The 13,663-nt window shown below is 43.1% G+C and overlaps 3 protein-coding genes across 3 annotated transcripts; 2 read left to right on the forward strand and 1 right to left on the reverse strand.

Annotated features, from left to right (window-relative positions):
- Nucleotides 1-3,586: 3,586 nt before the first annotated feature.
- Nucleotides 3,587-8,991, forward strand: LOC131893212 (uncharacterized). Its single transcript, XM_059243187.1, has 3 exons — nt 3,587-4,395; nt 5,953-6,365; nt 8,456-8,991. Exons 1-3 carry the CDS (start codon nt 4,136-4,138, stop codon nt 8,932-8,934), a joined length of 1,152 nt encoding a protein of 383 aa, XP_059099170.1. The 5' UTR covers nt 3,587-4,135; the 3' UTR covers nt 8,935-8,991.
- On the reverse strand, nt 8,935-9,852 carry LOC131893213 (NEDD8-conjugating enzyme Ubc12-like; the record flags this gene model as incomplete). Its single annotated transcript, XM_059243188.1, is given in 1 exon segment — nt 8,935-9,852. A coding segment is annotated over 1 exon segment (561 nt). The 3' UTR covers nt 8,935-9,234.
- A 1,357-nt stretch (nt 9,853-11,209) lies between these two features.
- LOC131893514 (ubiquitin thioesterase otubain-like) lies at nt 11,210-12,452 on the forward strand. The gene has a single exon (XM_059243564.1). It carries the CDS (start codon nt 11,417-11,419, stop codon nt 12,284-12,286), a length of 870 nt encoding a protein of 289 aa, XP_059099547.1. The 5' UTR covers nt 11,210-11,416; the 3' UTR covers nt 12,287-12,452.
- Nucleotides 12,453-13,663: the final 1,211 nt, after the last annotated feature.

Below are 13,663 nucleotides of genomic sequence, written 5' to 3' on the forward strand. Positions count from 1 at the left end.
CATAAAACGACAAGCCTGTCCAGTCTCATAGAGCGTTTTATTGGCACCTTGCAATTTTCCATTTGTTCATCCAGCGGGGAAGCGAGGCAACTCACCAAATTCGAACTCCCTCAAACTTCGGCTTCGGCTCCCAGATTGGGCGTGTTCTACTGGACTGTAGTCTACTACTCGTCCACTGTCGTCGATGTAGAGTGGACTCGACTTATCTTTTGCCTTCGATCCTAGGATCAGGGAACAAATCAACAAAAACAAATGGAGTGGACAGTCAGAAAATGGGAACAAGCTGCAGAATGACAGACGTTCTTGAGTGGGAAAAACCTGGATGAAAGAAACTGAACTTGAAAGGAACTCAATTTTCATCAAAAGTGTTCAGAAATCTGTAAAACTCATGCAAACAGGCGTACTCAAACTGGATGCACTCTTAGCAACTGACTAAAGCTAATTTTAACATTACGAACCTCTAAACCTCATTAGAGTTCAGAAATTTGTGGACCGTGGGCGTGTTGTTCGCGCTCTGATTAACGGACAATGGCATGATCGTGGCCCAATCAAAACCACCTTTTGCATGAAATACATATGTAAATTGTTCTGAATCTCAAAGCCTACCACTGTTCCATCTATCTAAGATCAATTTTAAATCTCAACATCATTTCCACATAAATTAATATTTTCTTTTTTCCTCAGTCTTGCAACTAAGAAATAAAGAATTGTTGAGAAACTGAATTGAAATGTCAAAACAATTTTCATGAATATAACATTAAGAGCTATCACGCAAAAAAATATGAGATGCTAAAAGAATCACTTGCTGTGCGATTTCGTCCTTCGTCTGAAAACTACAAAACCTTTTATTCGGTTATTATTTTTATTGGTTTGTTTTTCAATGGGATTTTTCTAACCGCTACAGGGAATGTAATCCCCAGTACTATTAAAATAAAGGGTTATAATTCGTCTATTAACTTTCAATCTATGATATACTATATTTGGTCTACCAACGATTTTGATTTTTTAGACCGAGCTAGTCCTTGAATGTAGGGTTGATCGGGAATGCTATCTAAAAATTTGTCCAAGTCTGACTTGAAAGATGCTACCAGATCTATAAGGCCCTCGTATTCCCTACGAATATCAGAGGGAAGCAAATTATACGATGAAGGAGCCCGAGAAAGAAGAGTAGTGAGATCAACCTAAAGGTTGAACACGTAAAACTTCAGACATGAAAAATGGTGGTTTTCTCAGCGTGTGCAGCTTACTTTTAGAAACTTCAATAATATATTACCATACGTAAGGGTAATACTAATTCATGAAACTATCAGGTAGAGTTTTATCTATTTTAAAGGGCTAGACACCTTACTTGGCTCCTGACCCTAGCCATCAACTTCTGCACGAGGTCAGAATCGACCTTCCTGACTGCTCATAACCAAATAGTATTGCATTCGTCTTTAGATTTTACGGTCAAGTATGTTTTCTTCAAAACTCCTTTCACAAATTACCAAGTTTCTTTGATTGGTCGTATTTGTGGGTTCCATTCTTTGGCTGCAATATTGATTTCATTTTGTTCTTACCATTCCATTCTGACTTAGCATAGTGACAACTTACCACTTTGGCCAAAACAACGCCTCTACGTTAAGTTTTCTTGATTGATGCGATCTGGTAAACTTGAGCTTTCTAGGACCTTAGCTCTGACCTTTCTTTGAACTTTTGAACAAAAGATTAAGATTTCTGATTCTCATGGCCACATCTCTACTTGAAAATTGGTGGATTTGTTTTATAACTATAAAGTAACTTTGGTATCACATTTGGGACCGAATGGATCATCATTTTTATCGATTCCATGATTTTCTACATACTTAGGTTGTTCATGAAGCAGTTTTATGCGTTTTATACAATCTATTTTGTCAAATCAACTTTTGTCGCAAGATAGGACTTGGCCATCCTTATTTTCAAAGAATTCGTGTAGAATGAGATTTCGACGATGTTCTTCTGAAGCCTCCAGTTTCTCAATTCTTGAAAAAAAAACCTTTTTGAAAAAACCCATGAACAAAACGCTATTTCAAAAGTGTATCCGATTTTTTTCTTGTCAACTTCAAACGTTATGACAACTCTTCGATGTCCGGATTTTTACGTGTTCAACCTTAATTGCAATATTTTATGTACTTGTCCTAAAGGCGGAGGGTAAAAAAATCATGAGTGAGTTATGTTAAACGAACAACGGCCAATATAAGAAAACTTTACTTGAATCTCAAATAATACAAAATATTTGTTGAGCTCAAAAAGCACCTTCCGTTTTCTAGTCATGTGTGTTACGTTTATCAATCTGTTTCTGCTTGTTATTGTAGAGATGTACTGTATTGAGGGGTTTTCATTTTAGAAATTAATGTTCATTTCGAATTCAAACCAAACCGCCAGATTTACCCTTCCATGAATAAAACAAAGCTTTTAAGCACTCGTGCAAGTATGCCTCGCTTATTGTTGATCACTTTTTTTCTACTGAAATTAGTACCAAAGGACAACCTAGTGTTCAATGAAGCAAAAAGCAGTGGAAAAATGCGTTCAAGTGGGCTAGAAATGTAAAAAAACAGGAAGCTCAAAATGAGGGCAAAGTGTTCATCGGTTGTGATTTCTAATTGCATCAGGAATAAACTGATTTTGGTTTTCAAATATATCAGTTTCAACAGTCCTTTGAAGCTCTGATGTCCAATATCATATGTCCAACTCTAAAGTATTCGTTATATGCGCAATTTGCAAAATCAGCCAATATCGACCGAAAAATAACCCAAGTGAATTTCTGCTAAATGCCGTGTTTGTACTCCGAGAGAAGATGTGAATGCATGCTCATTCATGGCATTGCTATCGGTAAATATTTGTGTTATAACGAATTTGAATTGTAGCTTTGAAAGTAAATGCTTGCCTGGTGTCAGTTGATATAAATTTTCTCTATCTGAATAATACAATGCACATTTACTTCAGGCGTGTCAAATTTGCACGAGAGTCATCGCCCACAATATAGGGTGGGCATTTTCACTTTTGCAGCATTATTGCAATAAATATTTTGGAACTTGAAAGCTATAGTGAAATCATTTGTTCCTATTGCAAGGTTGCTAGCCATTTACCGTTTATGTGTATGAATGAAATAAATATTCACTCACTCAACGAATGCATTTGTTGGTGAACACATAGTTCGATAAATATGGCTATATGATTTTAGGTTTCAAATTGAGTGCCTGTCCACCCACCTTTGGACAAGTTCAACTTATTCTTTAACAAATGATGTTATGGTGTATTCATGTGTGTGCCCATGCTCCCACATGCCCATAGAAACGATATATAATGGTGCAGGATTCCGCATTCAAATTTATCTGGAAATACTAGGCTAGTGGATAACTCAACTACTTAGTGGCTGCTGCTATTTTATCTGAACCCAGCTCCTTAATGTGTTGAGTTTTTAAAGTCAACATCGAACTCTTATCTTCACGAACCCGATCCCTGCTGAAGGTCCAATCTTGGGCATTAGACTTACAATTCGCAGTTTGCCATTTTGTAACACATACATCAAGGGGTTTTTCGTATGTCATGTGAGCTGAAATTTATCACGGAGAATCAAGAAATCAAGGCGAGAGGCAAGCGACGAACGACCGCTCTTGAAGGCGCAGAGGACCGACCGCATTGCGCTCGCTCTCGCAATGCCTCCTGCTAGGCCTGACTCCTAGGTCTATCGTCGTTGTCCTACCAAGGCCTGAAGGATGGAGGCTGGATCCGCGATGTGATGTGAATAAGGGCGGGTGATGTTGAACAACCAAGAGCGATAGCTCTCGATTCAGAGACGACAGTACTATCAGCTCGAAGAGGACTAGTCAATGGAGTTCTCGAAGAAGGTGAATGCAACACACAAACTAAATCGAGTACCACATGCTGTAGCGTACATACTACATACCCTCGAGAGCGATAGGGAACTCCTCGAAAAAGAGGACAACGACAATAACAACAACAATAGCTCAGAGGCGTGAAGAACGTCAAGGCAGCAAGACTTCGGCGACAGAGGTCTCCCAAATGGACCCTATTTCTTAAACCATTTTGGTGGGATCTGCAGCCTTAGTGAGATACGAGTGACAGTCGTGGATGTTGGTTGACTGCCAAGAAAATGGCCAGTCAAGACGAGAAGCCATCCATTCAGTCTCGGCACAAGGTGCCCCCTTCTAAAAGTGGAGCCACTGCCATGGAGCGAAATGATCCTTTGAAAGTGATGAAGATCGGGAGCCGGCAAAAATTTGTGATCAAGGACATGGAGAACAAGGGCAAGGGCGCGGTAGCGGTCAAAGACATTGAGGAAGGCGAGCTTATTTTGGCTGAAAGTCCATTATTCATTGTGCCGTGGTGGGTGAGAACTTCCCCCTATCCTGGGTAAGACATTCATTATAAAGTGCAACTCGTTCAAGGTTGCATGATGTCTTCGTTCATATTCATGACATGCATGCTTGGCGAGAGTTCGACTCTTTCGCATTCATTCTTGTGTTGCTGCAAAGATTCACAGTGTACTCTCTTGTAGAGTACATCGTTATGGACAGTGCAGCAGTCCGTTTCCAGGCCAATTGACAATGCCAGACTTCAAATGCAGGCCCAGAAGGGAATAAGTCATGCCAGGAACCCTCTAGTACTGTATAAAAAAAGGAGCAGAGGGAAAGAGTGAAACTCTCAACACCCATCGAGTTTTCATTGTCAAAGGATGGTTTCTTGCTGTCTCTCTTCCTCGTTCCTTCCTTTCAATGAGGCCCATCTTTTGAAGTTACCTTAGTGCAACGGCCCCCAACTTGGAGACTAGACGAGGCTCATCAAGCTTAGCCAAGAAAAGGCTCACCATAAGACATCTGGTCGAGCTCACGAGCTCAAGTTTTTGGCCGCTCTTCTCCTCCTAAGCCTTTTATTTAGGACCTTATTGCGAGCTTTTTATGGGACAAGACAGACAGGACAAAAGGGGAAGAGAGAACTTTGTTCGAGATCCCGAGCTTCTTCTTCGTTTTTGAATGAGCCTTGAGTTGGCACATGGTCCATTCAATTTGTCTCTTTCATACTGATTCAAGGCATTTCCTCTAGCTCGACATTGTACATTCGTACTCCATCCATGTACGCGTACCCCATAGCTCGCTCACGGGCAGTCATAAGAAATAATTGGATCATTGGAATAGCCTTGCATGGATTCGTTTTTGTTGATGGAGCATGACTTTCGTGCCATACGAGAACCAAGAGGGCCTCTTTCCTAACAAGGAAAAGGTTGGTCGGGAGCAATGTATGGTGGTAGAGTGAGCGCGAGAAAGAAAGAGTGGTAAAAGGATTTTACGACCTTCCCCAACCGTGCTTTAAGTGAGAAAAGCTCGAAAGAGTAAGAGGAGATGCAGAAAGCTCCCGTTCTATGTATGTATACTTGGTGAGTTTGTTTGGGAGTGCACGAGTGGGCGCGTTATTTGCAAAATCCTCGAATTTGCATACTTCCTCCCTCCAGTCTGAGTGTGTGCTTCTAGGCACACCAACGAGAAGTCGGTTTAACCCAATTGTTTGCCAAAAGCTCTCGATCGCGTTTCCAGGATCGTCAACTCACTTAGTCAGAGAAAGAGACAGCTGGTTTCCGTTCAAATAAAATCATACCAACGAAGCTAGGATGTGAAAGAGAGCTTCCGATTCCAAGATTTTTAGGCCAACGAGGTGTTGTTGGTTTTGTGGAAAAGGGTAGCAGCAGAGTGTTAGCCACTTTTCGTCGCCAATATCCATTTACATTTGCACCCCTTGCAACTAAAAGCTGTTAGTGGATATGGATGGGAGCATGGCATTTTTATGAGTGGGTTGACCATTTTGGTGGGACGATGGGCAAGTTGCTTTCCATTCGCAATTCCAAGCTAAGGCAACCCTCGCGAGGGATCCATTTACCACAACGTTTTCATTCTTTCCCCGTTGTTCTTCTTACAGTAAGGAGGTCAACGACTACATTTTGGACCGTTTGAGTTTGCTCAGTGAGAAGGAGCAGGCCTCGTTCTATGCACTCAGCGACTGCAAATGTTCCGTGGACGAGGAAAAAAGTGAGATGGGCATTTGGAGAACGAACAATTTCGCTTTGGGCCGATCCAGTAAAAAGTGTGACAACGCCATCTTTATCGCCATCTCACGCTTCAATCATTCCTGCGTTCCATTGGCGGAATTCCATTGGAACACCGACCTCAAGCGTCAAGAGATCCGCGCCATTGTGCCCATCCAAGGCGGCCAAGAGATCACTCTTTGCTATGTCACTAGCGAAGTACTCACCAAGTCGAAGTCCGAGCGGCAGAAACGCTTTTGGGAGCATTACGGGTTCGAGTGCGCATGTCCGGATTGTCAGTTGCAAGGTGCGTACGTAGCATGTAGAACCAACCCATTAACCAACCACGATCGTCGTGCAAGTACTCATATCTACAAGGTAGCTAAGCAAAAAAGCGCACTGGGATGAGGGGTTTGGTCGATCTTTGCCTTAATGATGCGCCACCACATAAAACATCAAATGGGTCCAAATTGAGCAACCACTGGGTGCAGAATCCTTGAGTTAAAAAGGATATTTTGGCCTCATAGGCCTTTTGGTTTCCTGCCAAAATTTGCATTAGTTCACTCGCCTGCTTCCAGAGATAGTTTCCGGCAGGGTAAACAGCCCTAACCACAACGGAATGGTGATCCTCAACGCCTTGTAGTAAATTTAGGCCTTGGTGATGGTTTTTGGCCTAATCAAAAGAAGAGAGGCGTCATTTTCTTTTTGTTGGACCTGAAGCCACCACGAATCACAACTATTAATAGGTGGGTGGGTGGTTGGTTCAGGATATTCATTTGACATCGCACTATTTGGTTGGCCAGCCAACAATTGTTGGTCCTGCCGTAAATCTGCTCAACATTGAATATTTGTTCATGACAGAAGACAGGACCGTAACAGGACAGAAAGAAGGCTGCTTTTGTCTCTTATTTGAAAGGGGGAAGTGTACTTTCATGTCGAGTGGATGGCGTGTGAGGAACCCTGATTTGATATCAAAGAGGCCTTTCTGCTTGTTGGTACCAAGGTAACTGCTTAGCTTCTTGTCAAAAGAAACCCCCAAATATTATTCTTTTTTTTTCGATCCAGCTTACGGCCGAGGTAATGTGTTTTCAGAGGAAACATGGGAGAATTAGAAGCCTCACATGTAGAACAGTAGTGTACAACCCCCACTATGTACGAGCACTTCTCATTGCATTAATTTCTCTAAGGCAACACTAATTCTATCTCGCTCTAATGATGGATCATGTTTGCATTCGTCTAAGACCCTTCTAGCGCTCTAGCACTAAGAACGTTTCTCAACGGTGACAGAGAGCGTCATTTGTTGCTTAGAGACACTTTATGTCTCTGCACACTGAATGCATACACCATTACATTCGGCCTAGTACTAGCCTACATTGGTAGGCCGCTTCATGTGTGGACAGGAATTTAAAAAACGATCCGCCAACAACGACTCCCTAGAGACTCGTGTTGATAACGTCCTTTCTCTCTTAATGACGGATATCGGTGCAGGTTGGTATGAGACAAATGACATTTACTGTGTGATGATGTTTTCTAATGATTATGATAATGATGATGATGACGGCATTAGTCTAATAACGGGAACGGTGGCACATCGATAAGGAAAGAATAAGTGGACCAACACAGAAGAACAGAAGGCATGTTTTTAAGAAAATAGTAACGATGAAGGAAGAGCATTGAGCAAATGATGATCTGGCCGGATCATTAGCGAGTGTTTCAAGTTGTACAGTAAACATATACACTACGTACGCACACAATAGTGGAGTGCTTCTGGACATCAGTCGATATGGAGCTTCAGATCTAAAAGAAGGCAACGACGGGTTCCTTTTGTTCTCGGAACTCGTCCATTTTCCACGCAGCTTAAGCTAAGCCAATGGTTCCTACAAGTTGGGCGTCACGCTCCAGAAATTGGCTATCTCATCCCCAAAAGCCTGTTTCTAGGAGGTTATATCTTTGCATCATTCCATCACTCACATTCATGAGTATTTTGGAGATTGGATATCAATAATTTGATGTACAATGCACAAGTTCAAATCAGGCCCATCATTAACACTTATTTTTTTAATCCTAAGAAAAGGAAGCTATGCTTGTTACTACAATCATGTACATATGTTGACACGGATATGGATACAATATCACATATTAACGCATTTATCAACTACGTGATGTGATGTTAGGTGCGAACTTGTTGAAAAAACTCAATACATGCCGATTGCATTTGCCTTCAATTACCTGTCTGTGATCAAGTGCGACAATCCACTTAAAGGTTTACATTCGAAACACATGGTTAGTCACACCTGGCAATTAAAAATTGGTACTTGCATATGAATCTTGCGACCCTCTCTTTTTCTCTCGATAGCTATTAATCTGATCGAAAAAAAAACCTCTTGATCGTTTCAGGACCTCGTTCTTTAGATAACGATGCTATGCGGGAGCGAGTGGCTCAATTGGAGCGAAAAATCATCGACCTCATTTATGTCGAGGTCAAGACCGAACCGAGTGAAGGCGATAGCGGAGACCCTAATAATGGTGACTTCGAGCCCGAACAACGGCTCTCTCGATCATCTTCGCGGGTAGCGGAGGATTTCGAAGAGGCTCTCAAACACGCCACGGAGCGGTTTCGCCTAATGAAGCGTCTAGGGTTCAAGGCTGTCAGCCTCCTGGACGCCTGTTCCATGATCGTGGACATCGCTTACGATGTGCCTGACTACCGAACGGCTAAGATGTTCTGCAAAGAAGGTTTACGCCTCTCCAAAATGCTCTACGGCTGGATCTCATCTCAATATAAAGACTGGGAGGAACGATTGTCCTTGGTGCAGGAGTACCAAAACCTGTCCAAGACCATTAGCTCTTACCATCAAAATAAGGCCTCGGGCTGATCAGCGAACTTGGGTTTACTTCTAAGAATGTAACAATAAAGCATCTTCCCATTTCGAGTTTGTCACATTGTCACGCATGATATCATTCGTCGTCATCATCAAGTATCGTATCGGGACCGGAGAACAAGTCAAAGTCCGGCCAGCCCTCAAGGCCACCACTGTCTGAAGGGGTGGGGAGGGAGTGAAGATGAGCGCTAAGGGACGAAGGGAGAGGGGAAGGAGGGAGGAGGAGACAAAAGAGAAGGAGGGGTGGAGTTCATTGGTCGCACGGCTCAAGAACTGCTCTAAGACAGGCTGATCTCACTTAAGACATCGCTCGAAATAGACCCCGTTGATGGATCCTCCACGCATGGTTCGATGCACATTCTGCTCAAAAAGTCTGCGATTGGCCTGCAACTCGTTGGCCGCCTCCTTGTTGAGTGGATCCTCGGGGTTGGGCTCAAGAAACAGGTACTGCAGCCCATATACGATGGAATTGATGGTAAGGACGGGTTTCCAATCCTCGCGCAGGATGTTCAAGCACACGTTTCCGTCCAAATCAATGTTTGGATGGTAGACCTTGGTCAGGCATTTGGTTTTGGGCGGTTCGTGGGGGTAGTTCGGCCCGATTTTGAAGCTGAAGGTGAATCGTCCCCCTCGGTAGAACCCTTCATCGGGCGAGATAAGGAGCTTGAAATTGAGGAGATCGTCCGGGTCGGGAAATTCCGTGCGGCAAGTTTTGGGCAACTCCAGTTCGTTGATGTCCTTGGTGATTCGGAGTTGGGCCGCCGAGTTCTTCTTGCCTTTGGTGGCCCCACCGGAACCACTCCCATCGCCGCCTTGTTCTTTTTGCTCGTTTTTCAATGAAAACAGGTTCAACATGGTCGACTCTTTTGCGGACGAGAACACGACAGACCAATGGATTAAGAATGGAGTGAAGCCACCTTATTTCTGTTCGAAACGAAGCAAGTCGTGTTCCACCGACGATCAATGCCGCAGGTTTCGCAAATTCAAGATTTCAAGATTGGTTATGTATATATGACGTTAGAAGTCAGTCTTTAAGATAAGCCAGCACGTTCGGCGAAGAGCTGTAAGGATGGATGGAGGAGCTTGATTCCCTCAGGTAGCCATCCCAAGAATCACATCCGCCGTTTAGGTATTCCGGGGAGGTCAGAACTCCGTATTAAAGTCAGTCAAATTTCTGGAATCAATCAGCTAGCTACCAAGCAAGCATTCACTAGCTGAAAAACTATCCACTTGCAGGGATCTTGATATTACGTACGTGCTTGCTCATAGAGCCCCCTCTGGCGAGAGTTTCAGAACACATGGTTACGGTACAAGGAATTTTTCAAGTGAGGAAATCCTCTTTGAAAATCATCATTAATCTCTTATTTTCTTATCAAGATACTTGGATTCATTATTTCAAGAAACAAGAGTTTGAATTATTGGTAGGTGAGACGAAGTTTTTTAAATAATGGTAGGCGAGCGATTGCCTGACGATAGTTGTCAGTTTTAAGAAATTGATGAACATGTTTTATTTTATTTTCTATTAGCCGCTTGATTGCCTTGTAAATCTCTGAACATTTTGAGCCTAACATAGAATTAGACGAAGCTGTGGTTTAGCAGTTGAACGCTAGGATTCGTAGCTGATGGTTGTAAGAAAGACTTGATGGGGGAAAGAAAACAGCTGCCACTTGAGAGTTAAATTTGACGGACAAAAGCCAAGCAATATTATAGTATACTAGACCCATTCTTAATCGATACGATAGCATAATTTCTGATGAACATTCAATGTCTGATCAGCTCGAAACATTTTATTCGGAACCAGATGAATTTACGATGCTTGTTACGGAGATGGTAGAATTTGATTTCAGGGCCTACCCGGCCTACCCTTCGCGCTTCGCGGCCTAGAGTTTTCGATCAGGATTGCCACCTTTAAAAGAATATTAGACTCCAGCCATAGAAACTCTAATAATTTTCATTGCATCTCAAACGAGCCAAAAGCTCCCAGCGACCAGAAATTTCGTTCAGTTTAACTAAGTTTAACCAGTGGCTCTTAACCCGTTAAATAATTAGGTGGCATCCCTGACCCTCCGATGAAAACCGTAGAATAAAAAACGTCGAGACTCTTATCTGCCAAATGAAACGCTAAGATCCCTCCAAGCTAAAATCAGTTAACGACTCTTAGGTGACAATATAATAGGGGGCAAATAATCCAAATGATACATGTTTCTTGTTCCATTTATCCCAATGATTACTTAACTTGACGATATTTCGAAAGATTGATCAAGTTGCATCAACCGCACTGTCGAGGCTCTCCCAGGATTCTTCTTGTCGTACAAAAGGAATTTTCGGTCTTACCGTTCTCCTAGCGTTTCAAATTTACATTCGCCGGTCAAGAGAACTTGGAAGGGGATCAATCAGGCGATTAGCGCTGAACGTAAAAAGATTTAAAAACTTCAGACGAAGAAACGGAACGTTATTGTTGTTTGAGTCCGTTCCTATGTCGTCGGAAAGCCCACCTCCGGCTGCGTCGGGCGATAACCAAGACGAGCTGATCCTGGCCCAAAAAGAGGCCATCGCCCAGGATATCGCCAGTAATGCCAGTCTGGTAGGTAATCTCGAGCCGGTGTACTCGCTGGAGCGCGAGTTCAGTCACGATGCCGTGTTCATGACCAAGATTGGCAATCTAAAAGGCCGGTACGCGGAACTGCGGCGAACCCGTCCCGATGGCAATTGCTTCTTTCGAGCCGTGGCCTATCGCTACTTTGAGCTGTTGCTCCACCGACCCGACGAGTATGAGCGCATCAAGGCCCTTTTGCCCAGAGCCAAGGCCCAAATGATCGAATTAGGCATGCCCACCTTCACCCTCGAGGACTTTTACGACAATTTCATGGATCACGTGGATCGGGTGGGTCAAGCCCATATGGATGCTCAGCAACTCTTTGAGACCTTCAATGAGCCAGGCCAATCGGACTACTTGGTCGTGTTTCTCCGCCTTCTGACCTCCATGCAATTGCAACGCAACGCCGAATTCTACCAGAACTTCATGGAGGGCGACAAGACGGTGGCCGAGTTTTGCGCCACTGAGGTCGAGCCCATGTACAATGAATCGGATCATATTCACATCACCGCCCTCACCGAGGCCACCGGAATTTCCCTACGTGTCATCTACTTGGACCGAGGCAGTCAGACTGAGGCCTCACTACACGATTTTCCGGACCAGGGTGAGTCGGCCGCTACCACACCGTTGGTGCATCTCCTCTATCGACCCGGTCATTACGACGTAATATACCCGGTGAAATCAACCTCGGAATCCGGGCCTGCCACATCTAACGCCACCGTTACCACCACCGCCGAGCTTTCGTCTTGAAAATGGACGTTCGGCCGTGAACGACAATCCGCCTGTCAGGGTTGTCGCATTTTATTGTCACTAGACGCGCATTGTCCGTGGCGATCCGGTTTTTTTTAAACGTCAGCTGGCAATGGAACCCGAATAAAGGGCTGAAATAGAATAACGTATGGTTCCTCAAGCCTCAGTCTGCCTGAACTAATGTCTCTTTTCCTGTTCCTGCCATGGTGGGCAACGTAATTCAATTTCTTTTAGAACTGTTCATGATTAGAATCTGATGGTATGATACCGTAGTTTGTAAGTGGTAAAATCAAAATTTTTGAGGTGAATAATCGAAACGTCAAGAGTGATTTTGACCAACCTACTAAATTATTTGGTTTTCCTTCAGCTTCAAGTCGTCCTAATAGAGGTGCGAATTTCCATTGATCCAATTGATTCGGATCAGATTGGGTGAGACCTGTTAGATTTGGACTCGGATCAGGCTAATCATTGCTTGGATTTGAGCCAATCTTGAGCCAATCTGAGACCAATAAAATTCGCTGGATTAGCATTTTCTCGAAACACTAACCAGGCTCAACAACTTATTCGTTCTTGTCAGGGATAAGTAAATTAGGGACTGCGAGGTAGGAGTTAAACAAACTCTAGGGGCCAAAAAAAGAAAAAGAGCGTTAGTAGGGAAGAACCATGACTTTTTTGTTTTATTCAAAACTTTTGAAATCATGTGAAGACAGATACAAACAAAAGTGATAAAATTTCTTATGAATGATTTGAGTTTATGCGAGATTGTAAAGTAAGAGTGATGAGTAGAGGCTTTTTAGTGTGTAGTTTAAATATGTTGTCATTTTGGGGCATTTTTAAACATTCAGGTGGTTTTGACCAAATTTCCCAAAAAATAACAGTTTCGGTGTCTAACAATCCTAAAATTGGACATTTTTTTGTCAAATTTTTGTACCAAAGAACATTAAGAATGCATCTTGGTATATACAGGGTGGATTTTATAAGGTGTTACAGAATTTGCTGTGGGAAAAGGGACTATATGGCTGAATCATTCATTTTTCAATTCAAAATTGGCGCCCCAATTGCCAAAGGCATTCGCTTTGCATTGATACCATAGCGACACTTGTTGAACAACAGCTTTCGAAGGACGGAGGCCTAGGTTAGCAAGTCATTGCTTGGAACAGTACAGAGCGCGCCAGCAGTGAGGCTAACGGTGGGTGTTTTCTGTTCAAGAGCGACCAATAGGGACCTTTAAGCTGATGTCAAACTCAACCTTCTGAGAAAAATGGTCACGAAACCTCCATTTTGATTCGTCCTTGGGCGGTCACTTGTCACATCTCATTTCCTAATACAATAGCTTAATCAAATCGACGGAGATTCTTGGGACAGTCGTCTTCCATC

The sequence above is a fragment of the Tigriopus californicus genome, chromosome 2, assembly GCF_007210705.1.
Source record: "Tigriopus californicus strain San Diego chromosome 2, Tcal_SD_v2.1, whole genome shotgun sequence".
Lineage (NCBI taxonomy): Eukaryota > Metazoa > Arthropoda > Copepoda > Harpacticoida > Harpacticidae > Tigriopus > Tigriopus californicus.

What these genes read in the sequence shown, in the direction of transcription:
- LOC131893212 (XM_059243187.1), top strand. Translation starts at nt 4,136, where the DNA reads ATGGCCAGTCAAGACGAGAAGCCATCCATTCAGTCTCGGCACAAGGTG. An exon ending in AGAACTTCCCCCTATCCTGG is followed by an intron (nt 4,396 to 5,952) that starts GTAAGACATTCA and finishes TTCTTCTTACAG; the next exon opens with TAAGGAGGTCAACGACTACA. An exon ending in TCCGGATTGTCAGTTGCAAG is followed by an intron (nt 6,366 to 8,455) that starts GTGCGTACGTAG and finishes TGATCGTTTCAG; the next exon opens with GACCTCGTTCTTTAGATAAC.
- LOC131893514 (XM_059243564.1), top strand. Translation starts at nt 11,417, where the DNA reads ATGTCGTCGGAAAGCCCACCTCCGGCTGCGTCGGGCGATAACCAAGAC.